The sequence below is a fragment of the Hemiscyllium ocellatum genome, chromosome 11 (genome assembly GCF_020745735.1).
Source record: "Hemiscyllium ocellatum isolate sHemOce1 chromosome 11, sHemOce1.pat.X.cur, whole genome shotgun sequence".
Lineage (NCBI taxonomy): Eukaryota > Metazoa > Chordata > Chondrichthyes > Orectolobiformes > Hemiscylliidae > Hemiscyllium > Hemiscyllium ocellatum.
Genome location: NC_083411.1, coordinates 22,685,540 through 22,703,435, shown reverse-complemented (window position 1 = coordinate 22,703,435; position 17,896 = coordinate 22,685,540). Strand labels below are relative to the sequence as shown.

At 41.7% G+C, this 17,896-nt stretch overlaps 1 protein-coding gene across 4 annotated transcripts in view; it reads left to right on the top strand.

Moving 5' to 3' along the window:
- Positions 1–16,721, top strand: part of LOC132820130 (cytokine receptor common subunit gamma-like) — a 59,954-nt gene extending 43,233 nt beyond the window's left edge. The window contains exons 6-8 of one of the 4 annotated variants that reach the window (XM_060832067.1): positions 466–553; positions 3,264–3,303; positions 16,187–16,292. In XM_060832067.1, the coding sequence (XP_060688050.1) occupies positions 466–553; positions 3,264–3,303; positions 16,187–16,207 (149 nt within the window). In that variant the 3' untranslated portion in view covers positions 16,208–16,292. Of the gene's footprint in view, positions 1–465; positions 554–3,263; positions 3,304–16,186 lie in introns of all 4 variants that reach the window. The other 3 variants (XM_060832066.1, XM_060832068.1, XM_060832069.1) reach the window with 3 other exon arrangements.
- The last annotated feature ends 1,175 nt before the right edge of the window (positions 16,722–17,896 follow it).

Sequence of the window (17,896 nt, the reverse complement as noted above, 5' to 3'; positions counted from 1 at the left end):
AAATACATTTAAAAGAAATATTCACAACCCACTCTGCCAAGAAAACCATACTAGGAAGAAGTTGATTCTAAACTTGGCAAAGTAATTTTTGTATATAACTAAAATATATTGCTTTCCTGATAGCTTAACTGGCAAAGGTTTGGGCATGATAATGAAGCAAGCAAGTTCCACAAGGGTTCCAGGTTTAATTCCTGCTCTGTTTTGAGTTAACTGATCTCAGCCAGGATTTGAACTTGTCCTAATAAAAATGATACCAGGTTAGGGAAACACTTCTGGTCCACTAATATCCTATTGTAAAGTGGATGAATGTGGAGAGTAAATTTACTATGTGTAACTCTGTTTTTGAGTTGGCTAATGATGCACACATGAATATATGTGGAACTGTTCCTCAAAGTAACTTTTTTGGGGGAGGAAATTATACATAAAGTAATGATGATAAAGAAAAAAAAATGTTTTGTTTTTCAGGGAAAATACATGAAAACTATTATCTGTTTGCCTTTTTACTAGCTTTGGGTTTGTTGATAATTGTATTGAGCCTGCTAAAGTTTAAAAGGTGAGGACAAGTCTGTTTTGATTTCATTGTCACGGCTGCATGAGCTATATAATAAACTGGTCTCTGCATCTTTATGTCCAATTGTCAAGGGACACTCAAGAGGTTTGATGTTTTCTAGGGTGTCACGGGCTGGACTAACATTTATTGCTCATTCCTAGTTGCCCTTGAGAAAGTGATGGTGAGCTGCCTTCTTGACTTCCTGCTGTATATTTGTTCTAGGTAGATAGTTAGGGAGGGAATTCCAGGGTTTTGACCCAGTGACACTGAATTTGTAAGAGAGCCAGCCAAAGAAGGTAAAGCTTTTTGAGCTGCATTTAAGTTCAGAATAGGTTGGGATCCTAGGATCCTGCACAAGTACCTTCCCATATTTGATCAGTTTGCTTTCCATGGCTGCCTGGTCACTAATTGACTTTGTGCAGTCTTTTAGCTCCATTGGAGAAGAGGTTCTGCCTCTGAGTGGTGTCAGTCAAGCAAATGGTTGGCCAATCTCTTGGCACAACTATGCCATTGGTGCAGTGGCCACAACTGGGATTGCATACAGTGTTGAGGTCGAGGAGTCTGGAATCTGTACTTCCAGGTGACTCTGTGGTCTTGCCAGAGCCGAGGGAGAGGGTGTGGGATTCAGAATCGTTACTCTGAGAGTTAAGGCTAACGGGATGGGATGCAGGGGTATGCTGGTGCTGGTGGTGGTTGTGGAGATGGAGAGGTGGAGGTGGAATCCTCTGATGGGAACAAGGTGCCAATCAACAGTGACAATACCCGTACCCTGGCCAGCTTTAACCTGGACACTTGGTGCCACACTCCTTCCCTCAGATGAAGTGACAGTGAGTGGAGGTTCTTTAGTGGCCATTAATTGGTTCATGGTGGGGGAGTGGCACTTAGCTCCTACCCTGACAGGGGTAAAATACCAGCAGGAAATGAGCATGGCATCAGTGCAATTTTATATCTGCCCCACCACTCAACTGCCATCCAACTCCAGGGGACTGTAATATTAAGTCTAATATAATCACAAAATGATGAATTCTGAAGACCATCACATTAATTCCAAATGAATCAGCAGTAGCAACAGCAATGCCTTGTGCCCTGAAAAACCACAAACCTTTGACAGAAAGGAAATTGGTCACTAAACAAAAAAAGTTCTGACAACATTTACTAAGACAAAACGGGCAATTGTGGAACAGTGGTAGTGTCCCTGCCTATGAGCCACAATTTTGGGTTCAAGTCCTGCCTGTACAAGAAATATCCCCCAAATGCCTACAATAAGAAAAGACATATCAGATTAACAGCCTGCCAGTTTACTCAGGTGATACTATTTGAAGGGATATTCATTTTGACCAATGTTTGACCAACATTCAACCAATCCCACCTAATTAGATTAACCATTCATTTCTGTCTTGTTCATGGTAAATTATTGTGCACAAATTGGTTTTCATAAGCTTTCTTATGTAATAAAAATTGTACTTCAAAAGTGATGGACTGCAAAATTATTTGTAATTTCCTGATGCTTTCAAACATGATACAAATGCAACTTCTTCCCAACCAGATTATCAACCTGTCTTTTCTCTTTAAAGACACTGATGATGCTCTTTTATGTTACCAGTTTTTTGGGAGTCTTTATTTCTAAAAGTACAGTCCTAAGCCTATTAATCATTTACAGCTGTTTAATTGGGAGGTCTAATGCTGCAATGAGTAGCATTCCTTCCTCTGAGTCAGAAACTCTAGATTCAAGACCAGCCCTCAGACTTGATGGTCTTGGAAAGTGCAGACATTAGGCAGACAAGTAGGTTGGGCATTAATTATTCACTAATATCCCCCATTTGTAAAATTTGGGGAAATTTCTGGTCAGATAGAAATGGGAGACTCTGTCATCACTTTCCATAACTCCAGGCTGCATCATGCATGAGGAGTGCAACTTGGCTCAGGAGACCTAGATGACTAGTATGGGTCAGATTGATGCCAACAGAATTTGACTTCTATTCTGGCTGAGATGGATGGATTTGGGTCTTGCCCACTTGTCCTATGCAAGGTTAAAGTTGTAGTAATGTGGCATCAATTTGACCTCAGGGAGACTACTCAAAAAGAAGAAAATATTGAATTAAGTACATCCATCCTTCACACTGTTTCTCTCTAACTCTGATTTTCTATATTCCTGTCTTGGTTTCTTTCATTGATTGTGAACTGCTCAACCTGTTTTCCCAGTGAACATGTCTAAAATTAGAAAAGAAAACTCCCAAAGAGTTGCAGATGCTAGAAATCAGAAACAGAAACAGAAACAGAAATTGCTGGAAAATCTCACCAGGTCTGGCAGCATTGTGTAGAGAAAGCAGAGTTAATACTTTGGGCCCAGTGACCCTTTCTTCAGTTCTGAGTCTTCCCAGCAATTCAATTTTATGTCTAAAATTGGATCTGTTGTTTCAATAAATTGTGCAAATGTTTGCATTACAATAGTCTTTTATCAAATTTAACTGCAGTTAAGTATATTACACAAAACATGCTCTGCTGACTATGGATTTGTTTTCTTGGTTAACAGACAAGACTCTATAACAAGAATGAGTGCTTTCATTGTGGTCAATGTGCTAATTGCGGTCCACGTTTTAATGAAAATACTTTCAGAAATCTCCAACAAATTTAAATGTGATAAAGAAAAAATGTGTTTTGCTTTGCTGTAAAATGTTTTAACCAGATTTGTTTGGAAAAATTTTTCTTACAGAATATACCATTCCTCTCATAATCAATGGAAATTCTTAAAGGTAAAATATTTAGCATGCTTTTTTAAAAAGCACTCATACAATTTCTGTCTTTTCAAATAAGGAAAACTATTTTGATACTGTAGAATCATAACACAAAGAAAGAGGTAATTACTTGCTTGTGCCAGTTGTTTGTAAGTTATTCAATTAGTCCACGCTCTTCCAAATAAACTGGCATGGTGGCTCAGTGGTTAGCACTGCTGCCTCACAATGCCATAGACTCAATTTGATTCCTTCCTCGGGCAACTGTCTATATGGAGTTTGCACATTCTCCCTGTGTCTCCGTGGGTTTCCTTAGGGTGTTCCGGTTTCCTCCCACATTTCAAAGATGTGCAGGACTGGTGGATTGGCCAGGCTAAAATGCCCCTAATGTCTAGGGATATGCCGTTTAGGTTGAATATCCATGGGGACTGCAGGGTTAGGGGGATGGGTCTGAGTGAGATGCTCTTTGGAAGGTCAGTGTGGACTCAATGAGCCAAATGGCCTGATTTCATGCTATAGAAATTCTATGAATACTTTCTCTTTACATTTATATCCAATTCCCTTTTAAATGTTACCAACAATCCCTTTTTTGACAACGTATTCCAGATCATAAGAGATTAGGTGTGCCTGTGTGTATTTTCTTTATTATTACCTGAGCCAGTGAAGGTTAATGGTGGTAATGTTTTCACCTCAATCTGTCAGTCTGCTAATAATATTTCTCCAAAACTAATGGACAGATTGAAGCAAACATTGGGAACAAAAGAATTGGTTACTTTTGGTGAAGAAGTGAATTGAAATCCTGGAATTTTTTTCAAGGATATTTACTCATTGGGGTAGTGCACTAAAAATCCACACTCAATTTTCTTGGAAGCCATGGATACACATTCTCAAACTAATGCTCACTGGTTGAGGATTAATTCTTTCGGTGCCCCTTTTCCTTTTAATGATACATTTTCAGAAATTCATAGAATCATAGAATTTTACAGTACAGGAAGAGACCATTTGACCCATCATGCTTGTGCTAGCTATTGATAGAGCTACCCAGCTCATCCCATTCTCTATCCCTATGTCCTTAGCCCTATCAATTCGTCATTTTCAAATATATATTCATCTCTCTTTTGGACCCTCCTATGGAATACCCCTCTGGCAATCTCCCAGGCAGCTCATTCCAAATCCTAACAACTCAAGCTTGGTCTCATGTCACACGAAGCTGTCTTGCTGACCTTTTTGAAATTGTGACCCATCGTTATTAACATACAAAATAGTGGAAACAGAATATTCTTCTTTACCCTGTCAAAATAGTTCATAACTTTGAACACTTCAACCAAGTCACTCTTAATGTTCTCTGTTACAAGTAGAATAAGCCCAATTTCTCTAATAGTCATAGAGTCATAGAGATGTTCAGCATGGAAACAGACCCTTCGGTCCAACCCGTTCATGCCGACCAGATATTCCAACCCAATCTAGTCCCACCTGCCACCACCTGGCCCATGAATGCTCTGCCCCAGAGGACAGTGGAGGCCCAGTCTCTGGATTCATTTAAGAAAGAGTTGGATAGAGCTCTCAAAGATTGTGGAATCAAGGATTTATGGAGATAAGGCAGAAACAGGATACTGATTAAGGATGATCAGCCATGATCATATTGAATGGTGGTACAGGCTTGAAGGGCAGAATGGCCTACTCCTGCACCTATTGTCTATTGTCTATTCATATACCCATCCAAATGCCTTTTAAATATTGCAATTGTATCAGCCTCCACCACTTCCTCTGGCAGCTCATGCCATAAACGTACCATCCTCTGTGTGAAAAAGTTGCCCCATAGGTCTCTTTCAAATCTTTCTCCTCTCACCCTAAACCTATGCCCTCTACTCCCTGACCCCAGGGAAAAGACTTTGCCTATTTACCCTATCCATGCTCCTCATAATTTTGTCAACCTCTATAAGGTCACCCCTCAACCTCCGACGCTCCAGGGAAAAAAGCCCCAGCCTGTTCAGCCTCTCCCTATAGCTCAAATCCTCCAAACCTGGCAACATCCTTGTAAATCTTATCTGAACCCTTTCAAGTTTCACAACATCTTTCCGATAGGAAGGAAAACCAGAATTGCACACAATATTCCAACAGTGGCCGAACCAATGTCCTGTACAGCCACAACATGACCTTCCAACTCCTGTACTCAATACTCTGACCAATAAAGAAAAGCATACTAAATGTCTTCTTCACTATCCTATCTACTTGCAACTCCATTTTCAAGGAGCTATGAACCTGCACATCAAGGTCTCTTTGTTCAGCAACACTCTCTAGGACCTTACCATTCTCTTGTGCACTCTATCAGGGCTTCAACATCCTTCCTTAAATAAGGTGCTCAGAACTGAATACAATACTCCAAATGTGGCCTGACCAATGATTAATAGAGGTGTAGCATCACTTCCTTGCTTTTATACACTGCCACTAAGCCTCCTTAACAATTTCAAACTTGCCTGGCCATCTTCAGAGGATTATGTACATGAACCCTGATGTCCCTCTGCTCTTGTATTAATCTCAAGGTTGTACCATTGGAATATTTTCTCCTCACGTTTCTTCTACCAAAATGTACTATATCATATTTTACTGCATTGAAATTCATCTGCCAGGCTCCTATCTATTTGGCCAACTTGTCATTGTCCCTCTGAAGTTGCTCAGTATCACCCTCACAATTCACTGTTCTCCCTAGGTTAATATTGTCTGTAAAATTAGTCATTTTGCCCACAACACCCATATCCAAATCATTTATATAAATCAGAAAAGCAAGGATCCCATCAATGATCCCCAGCAGACACCAATTTTAATTTGTCTCCAATTTTAGAAATGCTCATCTATATCCTACTCTCTGTTTCCAATCTTTTAGCCATCTTCTATTCATGCTGCCAAAGGCACATCAATCCTAAATATTTCTAATTTGCTAATCAACCTGCCATGTGGCACTGTATCAAATGCTTTCTGAAAGTCCAGATATATAACATCCATGGCATTACCCTCATCCATTACCTGTGTCACCTTACCAAAGAGCTCAGTAAATTTTGTCAGACACGACCTGCCCTTGACAAAGCCATGTTGATTGTCATATTATTTTCCTCTAAGTGTACATCTATCTTTTTCCACATTATGGCGTCCATCAGTTTCCCCATTATTCCCATTATTGATATCAAATTGAAAGATCTGTAGTTTCTTGGGTTACCCTTTTCTCCTTTCTTAAACAATGGTGTCAGATTTGCAATTCTCCAGTACCCCAGGACTAATCCTGTGCACAGAGAGGCTTGGAAAATTTCTGCCAATGGCTCAACAATTTTCTCACTTCCCTCTCTCAACAATCTAGGATGTATCCCATCTGGGTGTAGCGACTTCTCTGCCTGGAGTGCTGCCAGCCTTGTTAGCACCTCTTCTTTATCTATCACTGCACTGCTCAGTTGCTCAATGCTCACATTTTCAACTGGGACATTGTCACCATCTTCTAACTTAATAAAGACAGAAGCAAAATAGTTGTACCTTAATACCTCTGCCACATCCTTTGCTTCAGTGAGCAGCTTAACCCTGCTTGTTCCTTATGGACTTCTCTCTGTCCTTCACTAATCTTTCACTGTTCATATGTTTGAAGAACATGTTTCAATTTGTTTTAGGACAGCCTGCCTTTCATTCCTTATGCTTCCTCTTAGCCTTCCTTATTCCAGCCTTGGGCTCTCTCCTGCATTTGAGATACTCTTCCTGATTTCTATTGCTATTACTATTGGGGTGGCATGGTGGCTCAGCACTGCTGCCTCACAGCACCAGGGGCCTGAGTTCGATTCCTGCCTCAGGCAACTGTCCGTATGGAGTTTGCACATTCTCCCCGTGTCTGTGTGGGTTCCCTCCGGGTGCTCTGGCTTCCTTCCACAATCCAAAGATGTGCAGGTCAGGTGAATTGGCCATGCTAAATTGCCCATGATGTTTGGTGCATTAGTCAGGGGTAAATATAGGGTAGGGTAATGGGTCTGGGTGGGTTACTTTTCAGAGGATTGGTGTGGACTTGTTAGGCCAAAGGACCTGTTTCCATTCTGTCGGGAATCTAATCTATTCCAGTATGCATCATATGCCTCCTTTTCCTTCTTTATTTCCTCATCAATATTCTTAGTCATTCTGGTTCTCCAGCTTCAAATTAATTTTTAAGCAGTATGGACCTACCTTGTACCTTATTCATTTCAGTTTTGAAAATCACCCATTTTTCTTCCAATCCTTTATTCACCAAAATGTGTTTCAAATCCAGTTCAACTTTTAGACCCCTGATATCTGCCCTTTTTTACTCTGGGACTTTAATCCTTGACTGTTTTTTTCCTTTTCCAACTTAATTTATTATAACTACTGGTTCCAAAATCCTCCCCACTCTGATGATCTCTACTTGAACAGCTTCATTTCTAGGAACAGATTCAGCTTGGCGTCTTCCCTGATAGGACTGCAAATGTACTGTTCCAGAAAGTTCTCCTGTACACACTGCAGGAATTTCTCCCCCTTTGTTTCCCACACTTTATCCTTTTCCTAATCTACTCTGGGGTAATTGAAATCATCAACCATTACATAACTACTTGCCCTGTTTCCATAATCTGCCTACAAATGGTCTCTTCTACTTCCTCCCCAGTATTTGGAGGTCAATAATAAATACCCAACCAGGTCACTGCTCCCTTCTCATTTCTCACCTCCAAGCATATTGATTCCAACTTAGGAACTGCATCTTGTTCCAGGACATTGATATTATCTTTGATCAAGACTGCTACACCTCCTCCCTTTGTACCCAAACTGTTTTGATCTAAATGTTAAGTATCCAGTCCTATTCTGTTGTAGCTTGAGCCACAATTCTGTTAATGCTACAAAGCCACATCCACCAGAACAAGGTTTACTTCCAGTTCTCCAATTTTGTTTACGACACGCAGTGCATTTTCATACATACGGTTTAACCATGCCCTTAACTCTTTCTTGCTCATTGGAAGCTGACCATTTCTTTTCACTGTCAACACTCAAGCCTTCCCTACTTTCTTTTCCTCGTGATGTGGAGGAGCTGGTGTTGGACTGGGGTGGACAAAGTTAAAAATCACACAACATCAAGTTATAGTCCAACAGGTTTATTTGGAAGCACTAGCTTTCGGAGCGCTACTCCTTCTTCAGTTGGTTGTGGAATAGAAACATAAGGCATTCTTTTCCTCACTTCCTGTTCCCCATCTTCTCTCTTTTGACCTCACGAGGACTTCCAAAACTAGGCCCATTAGTTTACCACTCCCCTGCCTTGCAATTTTAAATCTACCCCCACTACATTATTTACTCTCTCAGCCAGGGGGTTATTTCCATTTCTGCTCGTCTGTTCTGAACAGCTTTCTCCCTTCCCAAAGTGATCCCAATGTCCCAAAAATCCAAACCCCTCCCTTTAATACCATCCCTCAAGACACATATTAACCTCCCCGATCTTTGTGAAAAATGGTGAATCTCGTGGCACAGGTAATATTTCTGAAATTAGTTCCCTGCTCCATAACTCCTGAAACTGATCCTGTATATTTTCCAAGCTGTCTCTCCCTAGCTTGGCTCCACATGAACCACAACCACTGGTTGTTCACCCTCCCTTTCCAGAAGTTTATCTGTTCTGTTATGGCCTGAATCCCTGCACACAGGAGGCAACAGACCATAGAGGACTAATATCTCAGCTGCAAATGAGACTGTCTATCCCTTGAACTATTGAGTCACCCACTACAACTACCTTACCAATCTGGTAAAAACAATGACTGCAGATGCTGGAAACCAGATTCTGGATCAGTGGTGCTGGAAGAGCACAGCAGTTCAGGCAGCATCCAAGGAGCAGCGAAATCGACGTTTCGGGCAAAAGCCCTCCATCAGGAATAAAGGCAGTGAGCCTGAAGCGTGGAGAGATAAGCTAGAGGAGGGTGGGGGTGGGGAGAAAGTAGCATAGAGTACAATGGGTGAGTGGGAGAGGGGATGAAGGTGATAGGTCAGGGAGTAGAGGGTGGACTGGATAGATGGGAAAGGAGATAGGTAGGTAGGACAAGTCCGGACAAGTCATGGGGATAGGGCTGAGCTGCCCACCAGCGTCCCTCTCTTTTCCCAGTGTGGTCTCGGGCACCATGGTCCTGTGGTTTTCCCTCGAATTATCCATCCCTGACTCACTTGGGTTACCCTCTAAATAACCCTCAACAGTTCCAAGGAGTCTTGGGTTTCCTGGACCTGCTATCTCTTTTCTTTTTGTCAAATGGTCACCCACTCTGCTGCCATCTCTACACACCTCGGTGTGCCTGCCTGTCATGATGTGGAATGATGGCTCTCTGGTATGATTATCACAGAAACCTATCTCCTCTTATGGTGTGTAATGAAGAGAGTCACTGCTCCAAATTAGCTGCATATTGTTCAAGGACTGCTACTCTCTGGCACTTCATGACTCTCCTGGGTATCTTGTGATCCCATATCTTAGATGCCTGACCAATCACAAGCTTTGCCAGAGTCCCTGCCATCTTTTCTGGTCAAGATGATGCACATTGCTGGGGGTCTGCTGTTTCTAAACCACTAACAAACTTTCTAACAGCTCATCTCTCTCCCTCTCTGTCTGTCTTTTTTTTGGTTTAAAGGAGGAGGGAGAGAAACACTACAGTAACATAACTACAGAGAGAATAACTTAGAGGAAGGGAGCTGACTAGGGATTTTCTCTTACTTCTCCACACAGATGGGAGACAGAGAGAGAGTGTTTCTCTTCACAGACTGGATGTTTCTGCTATATTGTTCATAGCTAAGCCTGTGGCCACCAGCCAAGGGACTAATCAAGTGGTTGTTACTAAGCTGAGTCTTCCTGAGCCCACAACAATGGTCTCAATTGGAAAATTAATCAAAAGACTGTCTGTGGTTGAAACTGCACCGATAGGTGGTGCTATTCTTTCTGGAATACCTCCTCACTGCTTCAATAAGGCAACATTAGAGATACAACTCCCAATGCATTTCAGTAACTTGTTCCTTTAAAACTACAGTCAACTGTTCACAAACATTTCCATGGTTTAAAGCAGATTGTTTTCACTCCACGGTCAAATGATAATAAGAATGATCTTTACAAGACCTATTAGATTTAGCATAGTGATGGAAAAGGATAGACCAGATGTAAAAGTTGAAGTTCTAAATTGGAGGAAGGCTAATTTTGACGGTATTAGGCAAGAACTTTCAGAAGGTGATTGGGGGCAGATGTTTGCAGATAAATGGACAGCTAGAAAATGTGAAGCCTTCAGAAATTAGATAATGAGAGTCCAGAGACAGTATATTCCCAAGAGGGTGAAAGAAAAGGTTTGTAAGGTGTGGGGATTCTCGGATGACTAGAGGGATTGACGGTTTGGTTAAGAAAAAGAAGGAACATATGTCAGGTATAGACAGGAGAGATTGCGTGAATCCTTAGAAGAGTATAAAGGCTGTAAGTGTATACTAAAGAGGGAAATCAGGAAGCCAAGAAGGGGACATGAAATAGCTTTGGCAAATAGGGTTAAGGAGAATCCAAAAGGTTTTTACAAATACATGAAGGACAAAAAGGTAACAAGGGAGAGAATAGGGCCCCTCAAATGATCAGCAAAGCAGCCTACATGTGGAGCTGCAGGAGATGGGGGAGACACTAAATGAGTATTTTTCATCCGTGTTTATTGTGGAGAAGGACATGGAAGATATGGAATGTGTGGAAAGCAATGGTGACATTTTGAAAAATGTCCATATTACAGAGGAAGTGGTGCTGGATGTCTTGAAGCACATAAAAGTGGATAAATCCTCAGTACCGGATCAGGTGTACCCTAAAACTCTGGAAAGCTAGAGAAGTGACTGCTGGACCCCTTGTTGAGATATTTGTTTCATCAATAGTCACAGGTGAGGTGCCAGAGGTCTGTAGGTTGGCTAGCGTGGTGTCGCTATTGAAGAAAGATGGTAAAGACAAGCCGGGGAACTTTAGACTAGTGAGCCCGAAGTCGGTGATGGGCAATTTGTTGGAGGGAATCCTGAGGGACAAGATTTACATGTATTCGGAAAGACAAGGACTGATTAGGGATAGTCAGCATGGCTTTGTGCGTGGGAAATAATTTCTCACAAACTTGGTTGACTTTTTTTGAAGAAATAACAAAAAAGATTGATGAGGGCAGAGAAGTGGATGTGATCTAAATGGACTTCAGTAAGGTGTTCGACAAGGTTCCCCATGGGAGACCGGTTAGCAAGGTTAGATCTCATGGAATACAGGGAAAATTAGCCATTTGTATATAGAACTGGTTCAAAGGTAGAAGACAGAGGGTGGTGGTGGATGGTTGTTTTTCAGACTGGAGACCTGTGACCAGTGGAGTGCCACAAGGGGATCGGTGCTGGGTCCACTACTTTTTATCATTCATATAAATGATTTGGATGTGAACATAGTTAGTAAGTTGTAGATGACACCAAACTTGGAGGTGTAGTGGACAGGGAAAAAGGTTACCTCAGAGTACAACGGGATCTTGATCAGATAGGCCAATGGGCTGAGGTGTGGCAGATGGAGTTTAATTTGGATAAATGCAAGGTGCGGAGTTTTGGAAAAGCAAATCAGAGCAGGACTTAACATTTAATCGTAAGGTCCTTGGGAGTGTTGCTGAACAAAGAGGCCTTGAAGTTCAGGTTCATAGTTCCTTGAAAATAGAGCCATAGATAGATAGGATAGTGAAGGCGACGTTTGGTATGCTTTCCTTTATTGGTCACAGCATTGAGTACAGGAGTTAGGAGGTCATGTTGCGCTGTACAAGACATTGGTGAGACCACTCTTGGAATATTGTATGCAATTCTGGTCGCTATCGGAAGGATGTTGTGCAATTTGGAAGGGTTCAGAAAAGATTTACAAAGGTGTTGCCAGGGTTGGAGGATTTTAGCTATAGGGAGAGGCTGAAGAGGCTGGGGCTGTTTTCCCTGGAGCATTGGAGGCTGAGTGGTGACCTTATAGAGGTTTATAAAATTATGAGGGGCATGGATAGGATAAACAGACAAGGTCTTTTCTCTGGGGTGAAATGAGTCTAGAACTAGAGGGCATAGGTTTAGGGTGAGAGGGGAAAAATTTAAAAGGGACGTAAAGGCCAACGTTTTCATGCAGAGGGTGGTGCGTGTATGTAATGAGCTGCCAGAGGAAGTGGTGGAGGCTGGTACAATCACACACTTAAAAGGGTATATGAATAGGAATGGTTTCAAGGGATATGAGCTAAGTGCTGGGAAATGGGACTAGATTAGGTTAGGATGTCTGGTCGGCATGGACAAGTTGGACCAAAGGGTCTGTTTCCGTGCTGTACATCTCTATGACTCTATTAAGTTTAGGAGACAGGGCGAATTGATTTTGATTGTTTTATTTAGAGCATTGTTGCATTTTATAACATTGTGGACTGCCTCAGCTGCTGAGGTGGAATTGTCACAATTGTTCTGAGTTTTCAGATCATGTTATTGGATATGGATTATACGAGAATATTTTTTTCAACTTTTTGGTGGAAAACTTGTTAGAAAAAAGAGATCAAGGAAGAATTGCATTCTTGTAATAATGTTGAGTTTGCACAATTTGGCAGATGGATGCACTCAACTAAGTGCCTTCTTTGCTTCTATTACAATTGTTTCCTTTAGTTACTCACTCTCTTGCCAGTGGAAAATTACTCCCTAATTATTCCATCAAAAAATTCATATGGATCATGCCTGTTACTTTCTTTGGTGCATTTACTTACTCGTTGTGAAATTATATTTATCTTACTTCAGTAACGCCAAGAGAAACGTGGATGTCAAAGCATTTGGATATTTCTTGTGATGTATTCACATAGAATCATTGAGTCATACAGCATGCAAACAGACCATTTGGTCCAACTAATCTACACTGACCATGTTCCCAAACTAACCTAATTCCACTTGCCTGCATTTGGCCCCTATCTCTCCAAATCGTTTCTATTCATGTACTAATCTGAATGTCTTCTATATGTTGCAGAGTACATGCATCTCCCACTTCCTCCAGAAGTTCATTTCACACACGAACCACTTTCTATGCAAAAACATTGCCCCTCATGCCCTTTTTAAATCTTTCTCCTCTCACCTTAAAAAAAGTCCCCTAGTTTTGAACTCCCTTGAGAAAAGACCTTTTGACTATTCAGTTTGTCCATGTCCCTCATGATTTTATAAACCCCTATGAGGTCATCCATCAACCTCCTACACTCCAATGGAAAAAAACATCCCAGTCTATCCAGCCTGGAGTTTAAGTTCAAAGATGTTTGTTCTTTGTCTATTGCCACAGGAAGTGTGCTAATGCTATTGACAGGCAGGATCATCTTAGCAACCCAGAGAATGGGAAATGTTGCTGCTTTCTAACTGGAATCCAATTACTTCCTACTTCAGCATATTAGAACATTTCTCCACATTAGTTGAATCATATAACTACCAGGGAGATCATTATTGTATATTCCTAGGTGCTTCTTAGCAGTCAGAAAGATATTCTTTGCTAAAATTCAGAAAAATTAGGAATTTGTGCTCCAAATGACATCTAACCCTCCAACAAGGAGAAGTGCTTCTATTCACCCACTGTGATCTTATAGTTGGCCAGGATCTTAAAATGTAAAATTGACCAAGTTTACAGTGAGATATTGATAGGTTCAGTAAATGATACAAGGTTGGCAAACTTGGCGCCACCTCGTGCTCCCGCGAGGAGGTTGAGCAATTCATCAACTTTGCCAACACATTCCACCCTGACCTTAAATTTACCTGGACCATCTCTGATACCTCCCTCCCCTTCCTGGACCTCTCCATCTCCATTAATGATGACCGACTTGACACTGACATTTTTTACAAACCCACCGACTTCCACAGCTACCTGAATTACACCTCTTCCCACCCTACCTCTTGCAAAAATGCCATCCTGTATTCCCAATTCCTCCGCCTCCGCCGCATCTGCTCCCAGGAGGACCAGTTCCACGACAGAACACACCAGATGGCCTCCTTCTTTAGAGACCGCAATTTCCCTTCCCACGTGGTTAAAGATGCCCTCCAATGCATCTCGTCCACATCCCGCACCTCTGCCCTCAGATCCCACCCCTCCAACCGTAAAAAGGACAGAACGCCCTGGTGCTCACCTTGCACCCTACCAACCTTCGCATAAACCAAATCATCTGCCAACATTTCCGCCACCTCCAAAAAGCCTCACCACCGGGGATATATTTCCCTCCCCACTCCTTTCCGCCTTCCGCAAAGACCGTTCCCTTCGTGACTACCTGGTCAGGTCCACACCCCCCTACAACCCACCCTCCCGTCCTGGCACCTTCGCCTGCCACCGCAGGATTGGAAAACCTGTGCCCACACCTCCTCCCTCACCTCCATCCAAGGCCCTAGAGGAGCCTTCCACATCCATCAAAGTTTTACCTGCGCATCCACCAATATCATTTATTGTATCCGTTGCTCCCGATGCGGTCTCCTCTACATTGGGGAGACTGGACGCCTCCTAGCAGAGCGCTTTAGGGAACATCTCCGGAACACCCGCACCAATCAACCACACCGCCCTGTGGCCCAACATTTCAACTCCCCCTCCCACTCTGCCAAGGACATGGAGGTCCTGGGCCTCCTTCACCGCCGCTCCCTCACCACCAGAAGCCTGGAGGAAGAACGCCTCAGCTTCCGCCTTGGAACATTTCAACCCCAGGAAATCAATGAGGACGTCAACAGTTTCCTCATTTCCCCTTCCCCCACCTCACCCTAGTTCCAAACTTGCAGCTCACACTGTCCCCATGACTTGTCCTACCTGCCTATCTTCTTTTCCACCTATCCACTCCACCCCCCTCCCTGAACTATCACCTTCATCCCATCCCCCACTCACCTATTGCACTCTATGCTACTTTCTCCCCATCCCCACCCGCCTCTCATTTATCTCTCCACCCTTCAGGCTCTCTGCCTTTATTCCTGATGAAGGGCTTTTGCCCGAAACGTCGATCTTCCTGCTGCCTGAACTGCTGTGCTCTTCCAGCACCACTAATCCAGAATCTGGTTTCCAGCATCTGCAGTCATTGTTTTTACCCAAATGGAGTATGATGCCAGAAAATGAGAAGCTGCTCATTTGGGAAGGGAGAACAAAAGAACAGAATATTATTTAAATGGAGGAAAACTGTAGAAATCTGCAACACCAAGGGACTTGAGGATATTTATACAAAACACAGGAAGCTCACTCACAGGTGCAGCAAGTAATCAGGAAGCCTAGTGGAATGTTGGCCCTAATTTGAAGAGGGTTGGAGTATAAGAGTAAGGAAGTCTTACTGAAACTGTATTGGTGTATAGTGAGCAGTTTTGGCTCCTTATTGATGGAAAGATTTTATTTAATTGGAGGCAATTCAGACAAGGTTCATGAGGATGATCCCTGGTATGGAGGGATAGTCTTATGAGCAAAGGCTAAATAAATTGGGTCTATATTCACTGGGAGTTTAGAAGGATGAGAGATGATCTCATTGAAACTTATTGGATTCTTAAGAGGCGTGACAGGGTAAATGTTCAGAAGATGTTTCCCCTCATGGGAGAGTCTAGGACCAGATAACAGTCTCAGTGTAAATCTTAATTTAAGATTGAGATGAGGAGGAATTTCTTTTCTCAAAGGTGTGTGAGTCTCTGAAATACTTGTCATAAGAGCTGTGGGGGCAGAGTCCCTGTGCACATTTAAGACTTAGATAGGTAGATTCCTGATCAGTAGGGGAATCAAGGGTTATGGGGAAAGCACAGGTAAGTGGATATGAGGAATTTTGGATCAGCCATGATCCTGTTGAATGGTGGAACAAATTTCAGGTTCCAAACATCCTACTCCTATTCTATTTCGTATGGCCTGGGTTCAATTTAAAATAATATATTTTATTGCCATTTTTCACAGGTATCCAATGAAAAACAATAGTCTCAGAAGTGAGCATTTCCCACACAGCAAATCCCTTCGCTTTGTTTCTAAAGAAAAAACATGGATGCTTTTATTAAGATGGAGCAACATTATGTCACAAAAGTTTCTATTTTAGAGGAATATTGTTTGGAATGAAGAACAGCAATAACTGAAAATGAAGTTGGCATCATCATGGCACTGTTCATCTCACCAATTACAGTCACACATTGATGTTAGTTACTATGTATTTTAAACACCGCTTGTGTGGAGCACCATTACTAAAACTCAGTCGTATAAAAATATAATGTAGACTAATGAGTTGATTATTATGTAATTAGAATTCCAGTGATTTTACCCAAATCAAACAACTAATTTTAATTAAAAAGCTTTGTCCTGTACAAATTAACCAGCATTGTAGTTTTACGTTGTCATAAATGATGTTGGCAAATAATTTTTCATAACACAACAGTAAGAATGTAATGAAAAATAGATACTTCAATGTAACAATCAGCTAATAAAATAATCCAACACCCGATTCTTTTCTCTTTATTTACCTTAATTGTTTTGGCTGGTTTTCTTTCATTAGTAGATCTTCTTGAAGTACAATCAATCCCTGGTTCTTCCAGCATGCTCACTGTATTTAGATTAGGAGCTCATCCATCTATCGCTCGGTCTTACTTATATTTTTCTATCTTACTATAAACTCATTTCCCATACTACTATATACCTCATTCAGTTTTTCCTTCATCCTGTAAGCTATAGAGTTTTCAACTCAGACTTGATGCCAGGTAACTACTGCTTCTCGAATTAATTCCTTTTATCTTCCACTTGTTTCAATGTTCATCAAATTCTGCAGGAATAGGGTTTGGGCTATTGCACATTCAATTTCAGAGAGCCTTTGGCCAAATGAGTGGTCAGGTAATTCTATTTGTAATTTCAATCCTATGTTGTTTGTTATATTTTAACATCCTAAGCCCCAGGTTTCAATTCCTTTTATGAGCCCAATGACATAGGTTCCTGTCCCTTTATTTTCAATTTGAGCAAAGTCCATTCAGTTGAATTAAAAGTAAAATACTCAGATGCTGGAAGTCTGAAACAAATACATAGAATGCGGGTAAAACTCAAAAACAGAGCTAACATTTTGAGTCCATGATAACTTCTTCAGAGATGCACACCGCACTCAGATCAATGTCGTTATGTCTTGCCCTGTTAATTAGTTTGTTTGCAGGGCAGTGGGTGTTGCATTGTAATTGAGCTTCTGATTAAATCCAACTTCTCAGGACCTTGACAAAACTCAATTCGACTGGATAAAGCCAACACCCAAACCTTTATGAAGTGATTTATTTGCCTGACCAGTAGGTGGCAGCAACCGTAAATTGTAGAGAAATTGAAGAGAAATTGACTGGCGGTCCCATGAAAGTAAGATCCAATTACTTTTGAATCTTCTCCAGTAACAGGCTGACAGGAGGTATTTAGTGCAGTACCTAGTATTATACTGTGTCCCTGGGATGGACAATACCAATGGGGGCAAGGGATTATGGTTAGTATTGTCCAATGTCCAATGCAACTGCGCAGATCCGTATGGTATCAGAGCAAGAGGAGTGTCACAAATAATGCCTGCTCCCAGAAAATGGTTCTAAACCCCTCCATTTCAAAAGAATAAGACAAGTGGTAATAGGGTGAAAGTGGTAATTCCTTTAAACATCTAGT